The sequence below is a fragment of the Zalophus californianus genome, chromosome 11 (genome assembly GCF_009762305.2).
Source record: "Zalophus californianus isolate mZalCal1 chromosome 11, mZalCal1.pri.v2, whole genome shotgun sequence".
NCBI lineage: Eukaryota > Metazoa > Chordata > Mammalia > Carnivora > Otariidae > Zalophus > Zalophus californianus.
In genome coordinates, this window is record NC_045605.1 from 25,611,039 (window position 1) to 25,628,075 (window position 17,037).

General features: G+C 41.4%; 1 protein-coding gene across 4 annotated transcripts in view; it reads left to right on the forward strand.

Moving 5' to 3' along the window:
• The first annotated feature begins 1,902 nt into the window (after window positions 1-1,902).
• Window positions 1,903-17,037, forward strand: part of APLP2 (amyloid beta precursor like protein 2) — an 85,736-nt gene continuing 70,601 nt past the window's right edge. For all 4 annotated transcript variants that reach the window (XM_027579347.2, XM_027579348.2, XM_027579349.2 and 1 more), the window contains exon 1: window positions 1,903-2,098. In XM_027579347.2, the coding sequence (XP_027435148.1) occupies window positions 1,994-2,098 (105 nt within the window). In that variant the 5' untranslated portion in view covers window positions 1,903-1,993. The remainder of the gene's footprint in view (window positions 2,099-17,037) is intronic.

Here is a 17,037-nt window from a genome sequence, read left to right on the forward strand (position 1 = left end):
TTAACTCTCTTCCTGCTTTTCACTATTGTACATTCACTTTTCACTGAATCACATAAATTGGTAAAGTGAGACATGTTTGTAATATCCACACATGACAGAGAAGAAAAGGGAGTCCCTGGGTGGCTGAAACAACAGACATTTCTTTTTGGGAGGCTGGGAAGTCCAAAATCATGGGGCCCCCTGATTTTGTTCCCGGATGAGGGCTCTCTCCTCTCCTCCTACTGTGTCTTCACATGGGTATCTCTCTGGTCCCTTCTTCCAAGGGCACTAATCCCATCATGAGGGCCCCACCCTCATGACCCCATCTAACCCTAATTATCCCCCAAAGGCCCCACCTCCTAATGCCATCACATTGGGGGTTAGGGCTTCAACATGTAGGAACTTTGGGGGAAGGACACTGATAGTCATAGCAACTGTTCCAGAACTAAGACCAGAGCCCAGCATCTTTGGTTTCAGTGTCACTGCACAAACGTGTTGAGGTCTCCACTGCAGGAGGTCCTGCAGTAGGACATAGCCCAGTTCTTATCAGTGGCATAACAGAGGTGTGGAAACAACCAAGGAAGCAAGTGCCATAATGGAAAACATTACATCCAGGGGGCAGAGGAAGAATGACAATGTTTTCAACAGGTCGGTATTGGAGAGAGGACACTGAAGGCATAGAAAGGGCTTGAAAATGGAAAGGCGTGGGTTGTCTTTGGGAAATAGGGACAGAGCCTGTTTAACCACCAAGAACTGGGCAGTCAGGCAATAAGGCTGGAAAATCCAGCGTTCTTCTCACTACTCCACTGTTTATTTTGTGGACACTTTCTTTTTACTGTCAGTTTCCTAGGGTAGAGACCCTGTTCTCTATTTATTTGTTTGAACCTAAAGGGACTAGCAGGGGCTTTACAAAGGGTGGTGTATAAATCACACAGCTATTGAAAGGAAACAAAGCCAGCAGAGCCCTCGCAGTGGCAAGACCGTGCCAGTTGTGAAATGGGGCAGCAGAACGTTTTCCCAGTTGAAGTGGAAATGCCGTGGAGCAAGAAAGCGGAGAAGCAGGTCTCCTGCCAATTATCCTTAACTGAATAATGAAGAAAAACGATCTTTCCCTAAAACATACGAGGAAGGGGACGTGGGCTTTAAGGTCAACGTGGTCCTTGCCCCACTGGGGTCCAGTGGGAGGCAGCTATCCCTGGCTCGAGTGGCTGCTGGGAAGGAAGGGTAACGATGAGGCCTAAGGAACAGAGGTCAAAAGCGTGGAAACACCGCCCAGCAGAGTCTCGGGGAAAGGGCAAATCCGGCTCTGGGCGAGCAGAGCGCCGACACCCGCACGCCTAAAGCAGGGGTCGGGAGAGGAGGAAAGCTCCCTCATTCAGCTGGTCCCCAGGCTCGGGGGAGGCCTTCGGTTAACCTGCCTGGGTTCGGAACAACAAAAAAATTTTTTTAATTCTGTTTTTAATAAAACCATTTTCAGAACCTCACAGAGGGCGGTACCCAAAGGAATCTGAAAAATACCCCGCAGGGCTAGGGGAGCGGGGCGTGCCCGAATCAGTAGGCTGCAGGCGGACACACAAGCGCAGCGCGGCCAGATAACCTCTCACGGTGCGGGAGGCCAGAGCAATCGCCCACCCTCCGCGGAGCCGCGGCCCCCAACGTACCCTGCGCACACCCCCTCGCTACGCGGCCGCAGGGTCCCAGGCGGGGGCGGGGCCGTCAGAGGCCGGAGGCGGGGCCTGGCGGGGCTCGCGGTTGGGGCGGGCGGGAGGTGCAGGCTCTTCTGTTCTTTAATTGGGTCTGGGTTGAACAAGGGGCGGTATCTTGGAGAAGCTCTACGGGCCGGCATTGGGCCCCGAAGAAAGAGGGCGTGGCCTTGTGAAGTCAGTTCCGGTTGGTGTAAAACCCCCGGGGCGGCGGCGAACAGGCTTCAGATGCTTCTGGGTCGCGGTGGGGAAAGGTTTGGAGTTCTAGTGTCTGAGCTTGAGAGTCAAGCGCTAGAGCGACCCGGCGAGGGATGGCGGCCACCGGGACCGCGGCCGCCACGGCCACCGGCAAGCTCCTGGTCCTGCTGCTGCTCGGGCTCACGGCGCCTGCCGCCGCATTGGCCGGCTACATCGAGGTGGGGACCGGGCGAGCGCCGGAGCGCAGTCTCCTTCGCCCGCCGTGGGAGCGCGGCCTGCGAGCCGACTGGCGGGCCGCGGGGTCCGGCCGGGCTGGGGGCGCGGCGTGGAGCGGGGGGAATGGGGGGGTGGTCCGGCGCTGCCACGGGTCTGGCGGCGCCTCCCCCTCCCGCCCCTGCTTGGCGCAGTGCTCAGCGCTGGAGGTCGAGCTGCCTCCGCCGCCGCAGAGGCCAAATGAAAGGCATCGGGGCTGCGGGGCGCGGGGGGCGGCGGGCCGCCTCGGCTGCCCCAGCCCCCATCCCGCCCGCGGCGTCGCCACATCCTCTGGGGACTCTGCGCGGCTCAGACGCCCAGCCCGCCCTCCCCCGGGATACTGCGAGCCCCTGCGCCCTGCGGCCCCGCCGGCGGTCCTCACCTCGGGACTTCGGTGCGGCGCGGCTCCCTCCGGGGGCGGCTCCGCGCGGACCCCAAGCTCCCGGGCTGCGGCGGGCAACGCGCTCCCCGCGTCAGACGGTGGAGCTTCCCACCTGCAAGCAGTAGATGCAGCCTTTGTTGGCAACGCGGTCTGGGCTGTGGGGATGCAGGCTTCCCGGGTTGGCCCTTGGAAAGTGCCGAGGTGCTGGGGCGAGCGCCGCTTTGGCCGCACCGGGAGAATGCTTCTGCACCAAGCAGCGGGTGTGCCTTCTGTTTCCTGTGTGCCTGCCTCTCAAAAGATCCACCGCTCTGGCATCCGGCCTTTGGGAGGAATTGTTAAATATAGCTGTTTGCCTAAGTCTAATAAACAAGGGGAAACCCCTCTCTGGTGTTCGTGTTGCTCCCCTTTTTTTGTGGGTTCCAGCGAGGAGGAAAGGTACCGATGAATATGGTGTTAAAAACTCTTGTTTCATCATACTTTTTTCGGTGTTAGAATTTAAGCAGCTGTTATGCATCTGACAACCCCATAAACATCTTTGTGCTTCGAGGTGGTTAAGTAGCCCGGATTCATGGGTGGTTCGCTGGAACGGGCAGGGTTGCCGGGGTCCGGGAGGGTTCTGCGTGGTCTGGACCTTGGCGCTTCATGAAAACCTTTCTGTTCCTGAGGGAGACGTGGGACTTTATTTTTACTTGCCTTCTCGAAATAGTGCTTGAACTGTTGGACTGGAATGTGTTTCGGGTGAAGTTTCTTTTTCCTCTTCTCTATTTCTAAAATTACAATGGATTTCTGCGTATTTAGCTTATTTCAGAGACAAGTGAGACTGGATTTGATTACATAGGCATTGAACGAGAAGTTTCTAGCAAAGACCCATAGTTAGAATGTGTTCTTCTACAGAATGTTCAAACATTTCCAGGATCAAATCTAATCAAGAACACACCTCCGATGGAACGGCTTAAAAATGTTTGTATTCATCCTGCTTAGAGCTTTATGATTCTTTGGAGGAAGGGGGGAAGGAAGTTGTATTTTAAGTAGAGTTAATATTTATATATACATGTTTTTGGATGACGATTATTTTAGTTTCCACACAATGGTTAGATCAGTATCTGTGATTCCTGATATGATGTTGCAAGCTAGATCAGCAAGATGGGAAAGGAAGGGGAAAAAAAGGATTTTGTATGGAACATAGAACTTTTAGGTCAGGGTGTCAAAAAACCATTTTGCACACTCTTTTACCTCACTTCCCAGGCTGATGTGTAGTTTCAGGCGGTAGTAGATTCACAATAAAGGACTCATCGGTTTTAAAGAATATCTTCATTTCAAGTTTAAGCAGAATATTAACACCTGTATGTATGCCTGCAGAGAAAGAAAAACTAGCAATATCAGAATTAGTTGTTGTGGATTAAATTCAGTTGTTACCCACAACATTGTTCAATTGAAAAGTCTGGCTAGGCAGAAAGTAGGAATTAGACGTTTCCTTAAAGTGTTTTTTAAATGCTATTTTATGATTACTGTCCTTTGGAACTATATTTTTGACCACACTAAGTTATCTTTCAGATGTTTTCTTTCTTATGTCAAGCAGGCAAAATTTGTGTGTATATCATTTCATTTCTTTGCTGTCAGGCAAAGGACTGCCTAAACCTTAATTTAGATGAGAATGGCCTAAATCAGGATGTCTTTGGGAAGGTCTTTATTGAGATTAGCCAAAGGGATTCTAGCCAAATCCCTGATCAAGTTGCTTGGCACAGAATTATTGATTGGCGAATCTTTAGTGTTGCATGGTGTTGACTGAATTAATCTCTTACACCTGTTTAAAAAGAAAAACCCACCTCTGTACTGAGGATATTTCTTTAAATCCAGGATATGTTCTGTTGTGTGCATGCTCCCATTTGGGATTCTCAGATAGTATTTGTGCTGAAACCCTGCACTCTGCTTCTGAGAGCCAGAACTCGGGTTCGTTCTGCTACATTTATTTTTTTTTATTTTTTATTTTTTAAAAGATTTTATTTATTTGAGAGAGATAGAATGAGAGAGAGCACAAGAGGGAAGAGTGTCAGAGGGAGAAGCAGACTCCCTGCCGAGCAGGGAGCCCGATGTGGGACTCGATCCCGGGACTCCAGGATCATGACCTGAGCCGAAGGCAGTCGCTTAACCAACTGAGCCACCCAGGTGCCCCGTTCTGCTACATTTAAAAAAGGGCCATTTGACAGACAGTTTCCAGGAAACTCAACTAAAAGGTATGACAGCTGACTTTGAAGATAAAGAAGGCTTTGTGTTGGTATTGCTGAGTGGTGGTATATGGGATGTCTGAATATGACTTGGGGAGATGCCAAAGCTTCTGACACGATTGTCAGTCATTATTTTATCATAACTACTAAAAATCTTTTGATAAATATGATGAACTGAGTCTTAGCAATTAGGTCCTTCTGTCATAGAGGGAATTTGTTTCATCATCTAAAGCTGGGCTGTCTTACGGTGTAACCACATGTGGCTACCGAGCTTGCAGGGTGGCTAGTATGATTGAGGAATGAGTGTTCCACTTTATTTAATTTTAATTAATTTGACATTTAAAACTGATAGTTCAGGGATTGGAAAACTTTTAACTGTATTTGAAACAACTTGGTTATGTGGATCTACTTTTTGAACTGTAGATTTAATGAAATTTTAACTCAGATCAAGTATTTCCTATGCAAATTTAGCATCTGAATTGCATTGTACTGTAAGTGTAACATGCACACCAGATTTTGAAGACTTAGAATGAAAGTAATTGTAAAATATCTCAATAATTTTTATATTGATTACATCAAAATATTTTTAAACCTTGGCTAAGTAAAATATGTTAAAATTAGTTTCACCTGTTTAATTTTTTTTAAAGATTTTATTTATTTATTAGAAAACAAGCGAGGGTGGGAGGAGGAGACTTGGGGGCTCAATCCCAGGACTACAGGATCATGACCTGAAAAAAGGCAGACACTTAACCGACTGAGCCACCCAGGTGCCCCTGTTTCTTTTAATTTTAAAGCAGCCAGCTCATATTATATTTCTTCTGGACAGTGTTAATTTAATGTCTTACTTGAAGTTAGACCAGCATGCTCTTAAGTGCTTTTTAGGACAGTTTTGAATGTTATTTTTTTGTTTTTCAATTAAAAATGTTATTTAGAAATAAGTTCAAGCTTACAAAAGTAGCGAAAATCATACAAATGACTCTAATACCCAGATTCACCAGTTGATGTTTTTCCTGTTCAGCATTTGCTTTATCTTTTTTTTTTAAGATTTTATTTATTTTTCAACAGAGAGAGAGACAGCGAGAGAGGGAACACAAGCAGGGGGAGTGGGAGAGGGAGAAGCAGGCTTCCCACGGAACAGGGAGCCCGATGTGGGACTCGATCCCAGGACCCCGGGATCATGACCCGAGCTGAAGGCAGACGCTTAACGACTGAGCCACCCAGGCGCCCTTTATCTTTCTATTATGTATTTTTTTGCTGAAGTATTTGTGAATTGCATACATCCTGTCCCTGTGTATTTCCTAAGAACCAAGGACATTGCCTTACATACCTTAGTACAGTTATCTATTTAAGGAAATTTAACATTGATAAAATACTTTGATCAAATCTACTGTCTGTATTCCACTTGTCAGTTGACCCAATAATGCTTTTTATAACCTTCAAAAACATAGTTATTTTTAAAGCTGAAGAGCTTTAGAAGTCTTGGCAGTAAAATGTGAAGGGTTATTCATGTTTTCCAAATACAAAAAACAGATTTTTAAAAAGGATTTATTTATTTATTATTTTAGAGAGAGAGTTGGGGGTGGGGGACAAGAGACTGGGAGAGGGAGAGAATCTCCAGCAGACTCCCTGCTGAGCTGGGAACCCGTTGCCGGGCTCAATCTCACCACCCCGAGATCGTGACCTGAGCCAAAGAGAGAGAATCTTAAGCAGGCTCCGTGCCCAGCACAACCCAACATGGGGCTCAGTCTCAGGATCCTGAGATCATGACCTGAGCCAAAATTGAGAGTCAGACGCTTAACTGACTGAGCCACCCAGGCGCCCCAACTATTATCTTTTTTTAAAATAAGACTTTTCATTTGCCATTTATCTTACTAGTGTTTGTTGAATCACTCTTGTGAGGTTCTGTTTTAGATGCTAAATGCTACAGTAGTAAAAACAAATAGGCATCGTGCTTTTTACTCTACAAAATGCACTTGCCTGTGATTTCTAGGCCCCACCCTCAGAGGATCTCATTGAGTACATCTGGGATTCTCAGTTTTAAATGCTCCCCAGGTGATGCTTGTGTGCAAGTACAGAAAAACAGCAAACAGAAAACCCTAACAACTCATTTGGGTACATTATCTTTTAAGTCTACACAAACAGCCTACTGAAGTAGGTATTGTTATCCTCACCTAAAAAGGGAGTCAGTAGAGGCCAAGGGTTTAAGGCCATGCAGCAGGGCCAGTGTACAAATCCATCTGTCCTGTTCTAAATCTGTTGCTCTTTCTCTCCTGTGTCAGGGTGTTTCATAATGTTTCTCTTATGGTTGCAGATTTCCTTTTTTATCTTCCCCACTACCAAAAAATCTGATATAGGTATTTGCTTTAAACTTTTTTTAAGATTTTACTTATTCATTTGAGACACAGAGATAGAGCATGAACAGGGGGAGAGGCAGAGGGAGAGGGAGAAGCAGGCTTCCTGCTGAGCCAGGAGCCGGATGTGGGGCCCTATCCCAGAACCCTGGGATCATGACCCGAGCTGAAGGCAGACGCTTAACCATCTGAGCCACCCAGGCACCCCTAGGTATTTGCTTTAAAAGAAATTAATTTCATGGAAGTTACAATGTATCACGAACCAATATATACCACACTATTAACAGTGGTTATCTTTGGAGGATGTAATTACAGGGGACTTTGCCTTTTTACATTTTCCATGGGTTTTTTTTAAACTAATGCTTTTTTATATAATGTGCCAGTTCTCCCTGTCTGTATTTAAATAGTAAGTTTGTTTCATCTTTGTATTCTGCAAAATTTAAGGAAAGGAAATTTAAAAGACCCCCTCTGTGTGTGTTGGCGGGGGGGAGTCTTATCAGAATCAGGGTATCAAATTATTTGGAAGAGAGAAGGCTGCCGGCACCAGATTTACAACTACCGGCCTAGTTGATAGACAACTATAGGACTAGGTTGACACTAATCATCGTGACTGGGCTAAGATTGTGGTCCAGAGAAAAGTTAATCAGCATTTGGAGTGGGGCACCTGTGAGGTTGGTTAATTGAGCAGCTCAGTGCAACCTTTTGCATTGCTCCTTTCTCAGCTCAGCACCTCTTGTGGTTGCAGATTGGATGGAGTTCCAGAGGACACACTCTGATATGGTAAGGTCCAGGGGAGGAAAGAAACTATCTCTTCTGGTATATCTCCCCTTAAGAGTGAAGAAATCTTTCTCAGAGTCTACCAGCAAAATACCCCTCAAATCTTACTGGACAGAATTTTATCAGATGCTTCTAGCCAAACTAGATGTCTGCAGGGGGAATGGTACTGTGGGTTGGGTTCTGTTGGAAAAGAGTGCTGTGGTAGTTGGGTAGATAACACATGCAAGGGCATTCTCTGTTTGGGATCTTACAGAATAGGTGGGCTGGCTGGAAGGAAAAAACTAATTCATTCTTACCTAAGTTGTCTGCGAGTTAAATGTTTACTGGCAAAATTAAGAAATCGGAGGAACCTCACACAGGGCATTGATTAGGATCTTGGCCCTTCATTTTGAGGGTTATTGCTGTCTAGAACAGAATGACTGGAATGGTGAAGAATATGAAAAATTTGACATGAAACATGGATGAACTGTAAGGGAGATATTTAGCTGGAGAAGAAGAAAAGGTGGGATTTAGTGGTGGGGGTGAAGAACATAAGTATTTTAGAATATTTTATAGTTTGTTTCTGGAAGGCTAAGTAGGAGACTGAAGCAGAGTTTCTCCATGGAGAAATGAGGTGATAAGAGTGTAGGACGTTCTTTTATTTTACTTTAATTACGAATATTTCCAACATAGTGTAGTAAAAATATAGATACTCCTCTATACACCACCCAGTTCTGTTAAATTTTAACACTTCCCATATTTGCTTTAGCCATTTTTTTTTTTGAGTAGTAAAACACACACACAGAAATAAGACATTACAGTAGAAAGGCCTCCTTTGAACATTTTCCAATCCCATTAACCTTCCTTTCCTGAAGTAATTCTTATCTTGAGTTGGGAATTTAGCATTCCCATTCACGTTTTCATGCTGAGAGAGATCCTTTCTTCTTTTTGGATTCCACAAAAGTTTGTTCAGGCTCTTAGAGTGGTAATAAATATTTATCAATGCAGAGCATTAATTGTACGAACATATTATGATTTAAAAGCTAAGATACTTGAAGTGGAAGTAAAGACAGCCACATACTTATGAAGGTGCCAAGCATGCATGGTAGTCTTGCAACCCTCCCTACATCAAAAGCCCTTGAGTATTTTTGAGCTTTTAAAAATTTATGGCTCAGTGTGTTTTCATAAAACACATACCTGTGTAACTACTGCCAAGGTTAAAAAAAATAGAACGTTCCTACCCTAACCACCCCCTCTAGCAATTATTACACTGACCTTTATGGTAATTACTTATTTTTTATAGTTTTACCATCCAACCATTGTCCCTAACCACTGTAGTTTATCCTGTTTTCTCAATTTATGTAAGTGGAATCCTTCAGTGTGTATTCTTAAGTATCTGGGCTGTTTCACTAAACATGGTTTTTGTTTTGTTTTTATTTTATTTATTTATTTATTTTTTAGTAATCTCTGCACCCATCATGGGGCTCAAACTCATGACCCTGAGGGGCGCTTGGGTGGCTCAGTCACTAAGTGTCTGCCTTCAGCTCAGGTCATGATCCCAGGGTCCTGGGATCGAGCCCCACATGAGGTTCCCTGCTCAGTGGGGAGCCTGCTTCTCCCTCTCCAGCTCCCCCTGCTTGTGATCCCTCTCTGTCAAATCTTTAACAACAACAACAACAACAACAAAACAAACTCATGACCCTGAGATCAAGAGCCACATGCTCTTCCAACTGAGCCAATTAGGCATCTTTCTTTCACTAGATGTGTTTTTGAGAGTCATTGGTATTGTTGAGTGTAGCTGTATAGTATTCCTATGTATGAAGAAACCATGATTTGTTTTGCTGATAGGCATTTGGGTTGTTTCCAGTTTGAAGTTATTGGGATACTGCTGTTTTCTCTGGCTTGCCTTTTTACTCTCTTAATGATGTCTTTGGAAGTTCTTAATTTTGAGGTCTAACTTATCTCTTTATTCGTATTCTTGTTATTATTCTTGTGATAGGTGCTTTTTGTGTACTATTTCAGAAGTCATTTCCTACCCTGAGGACATAAAATTATTCTTCTAGATTATCTATTAGAGCTTCTTATTTTGCCTGGCACATTTAGAGCTACAGTTTACCTGGAACTGATTTTTGTGTAATAAGAAGCATGGGTCTTTTTATTTTTATCTTTTCCATATGGGTATGTGGCCCATACCATATGGCTATCCAGCTTGCACCATTTATTGTCAAGGTCATCCTTTCCCTTCTGTTCTCCCATGGCACCTTTGTTGTTAGTTAATATCTCTGTATGGGTGAGTCTGTTTCTCGGCTCTCTTAATCATTGCTTTCTGTGTGTATCCTTGCACCAAGTCTACACTCTCTTAATAACTGTACTTTTATAAAAAGGTTTTATATCTACTAGAGCATGCCCTTCTACCTTGGTTGTCTTTAATAGTGTTTTGACTTTTTATAATTCTTTTCTTCCCATATACATTAGCTGCATTTCACCGAAAACAGCCACTTGTTGGAATTTTGATTGGGATTTGCATTTAGTTTGTAGTTAATTGGGGAGAAATTGATTTTTTTTTTTTTTAATATTTGAGTCTTCCAGGGGCACCTGGGTGGTTCGTCAGTTGAGTGTCCAACTCTGATCTCAGGGCTGTGAGTGTGGGATCCAAGTTGGGCTTGGTGCTGGGTCCAATCTAGAGACATGGCACATGCCTTTATTTAGGTCTTCTTTCATTACCCTCAATCTTTTGTATAGCTTTCTGCCTAGAGATCTTGTACCATCTTATGTTAGATTTCTTCATAGATATTTGATTATTTTTAATGCTATTGTAAATTTTTTTGTTGTCCTTTTGTGGTTGTGGAAATGCAGTTGATATTTCCAAAATTGACTGTGTATCCAGAGACTTGGTAAACTTATGCACTAATTCTAATAATTTATTAGTAATATTGAAAATTTCTGAAAATATTCTATGGATTATGATAGTTTTGTTTTTTTTCCCTTCCAATTCTTACAGCTTTTATTTCTTTTTCTTGCTTTCCGGCACTGACTAAGACTCTAGTAAAATGTTCAAGAGAAGTGGTAATATCTGGTATCTCTTTTCAACTCCAGATCTCAAGACAGAAACTACATTTCACTGCTTATATGATACTTGTAGGTTTCTTTGTAGATACCATGTCCTTTATTAGATTAAGGAAGAGCTCTTCTAGTCTCTGTCTGCTAAAGATTCTTGTCATGAATGAATGTTGAATGTTTTTCACCCTTTTCCCAGCTAATTAGATGATCATATGATTTTTCTTTTTAATTTTGATAGTGTGAAATATATTAATTGATTTTTTAAATATGTAAGTAACTTTTGCATTCCTGAAATGAGCCAAACTTATTAATTTTGTTCAGGATTTTTGCCTCAGTGCTCAAAAGTGGGTTTTGGGGGTGCCCAGTTGGCTCAGGTTGGACTGACTCTTGATTTTGGCTCAGGTCATAATATCACAGTTGTGAGATCAAGCCCAGTGTTGGAGATTCTCTCCTCCCTCTGCCCCCACGCTGCTTGCACCCTCTTTCTCTCTCTCTCAAATAAATGATCTTTAAAAAAAAAAAATCATTAAAAGTCGGTTTAACCTGTAATTCTTCTCTTTTATAATATCAGGTTTTGGTTTCAAAGTTTTATGGCCTCAAAAGGACTTGGAGAGAGGGGATATTGCCTCTTTTCTATTTTCTGGAATATTTTACTTAAGATTGGCATTTTTTCTTTTAATGTTTGGAAAACAATTTACCAGGGAAGCCATCTGGACTTTTCCTTGTGGTAAGGTTTCTTTTTTTTTTTTTTTTAAAGATTTTATTTATTTGAGAGAGAGAGAGAATGAGAGATAGAGAGCACGAGAGGGAAGAGGGTCAGAGGGAGAAGCAGACTCCCCGCTGAGCAGGGAGCCCGATGCGGGACTCGATCCCGGGACTCCAGGATCATGACCTGAGCCGAAGACAGTCGCTCAACCGACTGAGCCACCCAGGCGCCCCTTGTGGTAAGGTTTCTAATTATACATTCAGTTTATTTTCTAATTGTAAGATTAGTGCTACCTTGTGTGAGTTTGGTTAAGTTTCCCTAGTAATCTGTTACATTGGATTTTTTTAAATTGATAGCATTTGATCAAAGTTGTTTATAATATACTCTTAATGGTCTTTGTAATATGAGTAGAATCTGCAGTGATGTTCCCTTTTTTCATTACTGACTTTGGTTATTTTTGTGTGTTTTTGTTTTGTTTCAGTCGGTCTTACCAGGTGTTAAGTCTTTTTAAATAATCAACTTTGGGTTTTGTTGATCCTCTCTGTTGTCTCTTTATTTTGCATTTTCCTTCTTCTTTTTTTAGAGATTTTATTTTTAAGTAATCTTCTACACCCAACGTGGGGCTCAAACTCACAACCCCGAGCTCAAGAGTCGCATGCTCTGCAGACTGAGCCAGCCTCCATTTTATTTATTTCTGCTTATTATTATTTTCTTCTTTCTACTTTCTAGAGGTTTAATTTATTCTTTTTCTAACAATTTGATATGACTGCTAAAATTTTTCAGCCTTTCTGCTTTTCTATTAATTTAAAGCTATAAATTTTCCTCTGAACAGGGCTTTAGCTGCAGTTCACAAGGGATTTTTTTTTTAGCTTTCTATTTAATTTATTTTCAAAAGTTGAGATGCAGTTGACCTATAACTGTTTAAGTTTAAGGTGTGCAGTGTGTTGGTTTGCATATTGCAATATGATTACCGCTGTCATGTTAGCTAATACCACTATCCTATCAAGTAATTATATCTCTTCTGTAGTGAGAATAATTAAGATCTAGTCTCTTAGCAGCTTTGAACTTCATAATATAGTATTGTTTTTTTTTTAAAGATTTTATTTATTTATTTGAGAGAGAGAGAATGAGAGCACAAGAGGGAAGAGGGTCAGAGGGAGAAGCTGACTCCCTGCTGAGGAGGGAGCCCGATGTGGGACTCAATCCCGGGACTCCAGGATCATGACCCGAGCCGAAGGCAGTCGCTTAACCAACTGAGCCACCCAGGCGCCCTATAATACAGTATTGTTGATTGTAATCACTATGCTCTGCATTAATCTCCAAAACTTATTTATTTACTAGTTGCAAGTTTGTGCCCTTCAACAGCATATACATTTTTTTAAAAGATTTTATTTATTTATTTGAGAGAGGGAGGGAGCGCAGGCACGCATGTGAAGGGGGTGGGGAGCGGGGGTGGGAGGGGCAGAGGGAGAGGGAGAAATAGACTCCCTGCTAAGTGTGGAGCCAGATTCGGGGATTGATCCCAGGACCCTGGGATCATGACCTGAGCTGAAGTCAGATGCTTAACTGACTGAGCCACCCAGGTTCCCCCAGCATATAAGTGTTTGTTTTTAGAAAGATTTTATTTATTTGAGAGAGAGAGCGCGCGCGAGCAAGCAAGAGAGCATAGGCAGAGGGAGGGGCAGAGGGAGAGGGAGAAGCAGACTCCCTGCTGAGCAGAGAGCCCAACTCAGCGCTTGATTCCAGGACTCTGGGATCATGACCTGAGCCCAAGGCAGACACTTAACAATGACTGAGCCACCCAGGTGCCCAAGCATGTACGTTTTGATACATAATATTTTCATTACCATTCAGTAGAAAAATTGGTTTTCCATTGTAATTCTATTTTTTTCCTCCATGGGCTATTTAGAAGTACATTTGCTGGGGCACCTGGGTGGCTCAGTTGGTTAGGTGTCTGACTCTTGACCTCAGCTCACGTCTTGATTTCAGGGTTGTGAGTTCGAGCTCTGCATTGAGCTCCTCAGTGGGCGTGGAGCCTACTTAAAATAGTATGTTAATTTCTTCTTTTATTTGTTAAAGACTTTATTTGAGAGAGAGAGATCACGAGGGGTGGGGAGCAGGGAGCCCCATGTGGGACTCGATCCCAGTACCCTGGGATCATGATCCGAGCGCTTAACCAACTGAGCCACCCAGGTGCCCTGTTAATTTCTAAATACGGGGAATTTTTCTGGTTGCCTTTTTGTTATTTCCAGTTTAACTGTATTGTGGTCAGAGAACTAGTCTGTATGATTTCAGTCCTTTGAAATTTGTTAAGACTTGTTTTATGACTGGTTTATGGTAAAATTTTCATTGTGTGAATGAAGAGAATGTGTATTCTTCAGTTTTTACTTCTGATGTTTTATGTATGTCTGATCCTGTTTTCATGTTCAGATTTTTATCCTTGATTTTTGTAATCTTTTTTTCCATTATTGAGAAAAGTGTGTTAAAAAATCTCCGTGGTTTTTTTTTTTTTAAAGACTTTATTTATTTGACAGAGAAAGAGAGCGAGAAGCACAAGTAGGGGAGCCGCAGGGGGAGAAGGAGAAGCAGGCTTCCTGCCGAGTGGGGAGCCCCATGCTGGGCTCCATCCCAGGGCCCTGGGATCATGACCCGAGCTGAAGGCAGACACTTAACCGACTAAGCCACCCAGGCACCCCCTCCAACTGTGATTTTGGATAATTTTTTTTCTATGTAGTTTTGAAAGTTTTTTTGCTTTATTTTGAGGTTGTTCTTAGGTGCATACAGATTTAGAATTACTATCTCTTCCTGGAGAATTGAATCTCTCATATAGTTTCCCTCTTTATCTCCAGTAATGTTTTTTTTGCTTTTACTAATATTTTGTTTAATATTTCTGTGTATTTTATTTACTTATTTATTTTTTAAAATATTTTTGTGTATTTTAGATGTGCTATGGTTTTTTTCTTTTGATAACCTAGCACCTGTGTTTTACTGGAGTATTTAGTACATTTATATTTAATGGGGCTGTTGATATGCTTGGGTTCTCACTACCTTCTTATTTAGTGCTTTTTGTTTATTCTGCCAGTTCTGTGTTTGTTTTTTTCCCCCTTAGTTAATTCCTTTGGAATTTGTTACTGTTTTACTTCTCTTATTACTTTGGAACATATTTATATAGTATTTTATTATTGCTTTAGTGGTTACTTTAGAAATTTCAGTATCTTTCACTTATCAGTGTCTTATATTTGTATTTTTATCTTCCTGGACAATAGAAGACCTCAGAACACTTTAACTCCATTTAACCCCATCTCATCTTTTTTTGTCATTGTTGTTATATATGTTAATTTCATTTTAAACCCCAGAAGGTGTTATACAAGCCATGTTCTATACTGTCAAATGAATTTAGGTCAGTGGTTATTGACTCTGGAGGCACACTGGTCTCATCTTGGGAACTTTTGCAAAACACAGATGGCTGGCTGCAATTCGGACAAATGACATCTGGATTTCTGGACAGAGGAGGTCAAGCATTAGTATTTCCTAAAAAACTCCTCAGGTAATTCAAGTTTGTGGTAAGATTGAGAGCCTCTGATTTAGATTTCCATATTTATTGTTTTCATTATTTTTTGTCTCTTGCATCTCTGAACTTTTCCTGGATAATTTTTTGTCTTCCAAAACACTTTAGAATTTTCTTAAGGGTAAGTTGGCTGTTGTCATATTCTTTTACCAAATATCTTTTTCACTGTCTTTCTTTCAAGATAGGTTCATTGGGAATAGAATTTCTTCCATCATCTCAAAGCGCTGACTCCATTCCTGATATTTTTTGTTACCAATATCCTGATACTGAATGTTAACAATAACTTACTGGAATTTGTGTCTGTATAATTATCCTCCTTTGAAGGTAATGTGTCCCTAAGTCTCTGTCTACTTTTAAGCTTTTCTCTTTGAATCTGTTTTTCAGCACTTTTGCTATTATATACTTAGGTATAGTTAAAAAAAAAAAAAAGTGTTCTCTCCTTGGGGCTCCTGGGTGGCTCAGTCAGTTAAATGTCTGACTCTTGATTTCAGCTCAGGTCATGATCTTGGGGTCATGAGATCGAACCCTGCGTCCGGCTCTGTTCTAGGCATGGACTTAATATTCTTTTTTGTCCTCTCCCTCTGCCCCTCCCCACTTGAGTGTTCTCTCTCTCTCTCAAAAAAAAAAAAAAAAAAAAGTTAAATTAAAAAAATGTATTCTTGTAGAGCTTCTTTAATTTGTGGTTTGATACCTTTCATCAGTTTTAGAAAATTCCCAGCTGTTTTCTTTTTAAGTATTGAAATATTGTTTCTGCCTAATTCTCTCCTTTCCTGTGGGACTCCAAAACAGACATCTTAGACATTGTCATTGTGTCCTCTGTGTCTCTCCATGCCTCATTGGATAGATTTTCTTCTGGCCCATCTTTCTATTTACTAATAATTTTTTACAAATAAATCTGTTTACTCTATCTAATCTGCCTTGAAGTCCATCCATTGAGTTCTTAATTTCAGTTATTGTAGTTTGTTTTCTTAAGGGTAAGTTGGCTGTTGTCATATTATTTTACCAAATATCTTTTTCACTGTCCTTCTTTCTGTCTTATTTAAATATTTAAAAAATATTTAAATATTTCAATTAATAAATTAATAAAAACATAAATTTATAATTAAAATTATAAATTTTAATAATTAAAACTATTAATTTCTTAATTAAAATATATTTTATTAATTAAAATAATTATTTTATTTTTATTAATTATTAAAGATAATTAAATATCTTTTACCAAATATCTTTTTCACTGTCTTTCTTTCTGTCTTATTTAAATATTTAAAAAATATTTAAAAAATATTTTTAAAAAATTTAAAAAAAAGATATTTATTTATCTGCCAGAGAGTGAGTGAGAGCACAAGCAGGGGGAGCGGCAGGCAGAGGGAGAAAACTCTACTGAGCAGGGAGCCCGATGCGGGGCTCGATCCCAGGACCCTGGGATCATGACCTGAGCTGAAGGCAGATGCTTAACTGAATCACCCAGGCGCCCCATAATTTAAAATTTTTTTAATTGTTTCTAGATCACAGCTGAAATTCTCTATTTTTGTCTTCTGTGTCTTTGAACATGGAAAATATAGTTGTTTATGTCTGATAATTCCAGTATCTTGGAGCCCCAAGGGTTTTTTTTACTATGATTTATTTCTTTTGGTTTTCATATTATCTTATATCCTTTTCTGTCAGATTATTTTTGATTATGTGCCAGACATTTTATTTACACAGATACCTTATAGACTAATTTGAGGCCTAGGCTAATGTTATACTGCAAGGAGCAGTCCATTTGCTTCTATCTGAAGCTTGGGGACACTAGCAATCCAGGATCTCCTTTTCATTTCATGGATTTAGATTATTGGAAGTTGAGCTGCAGTCTCTGGG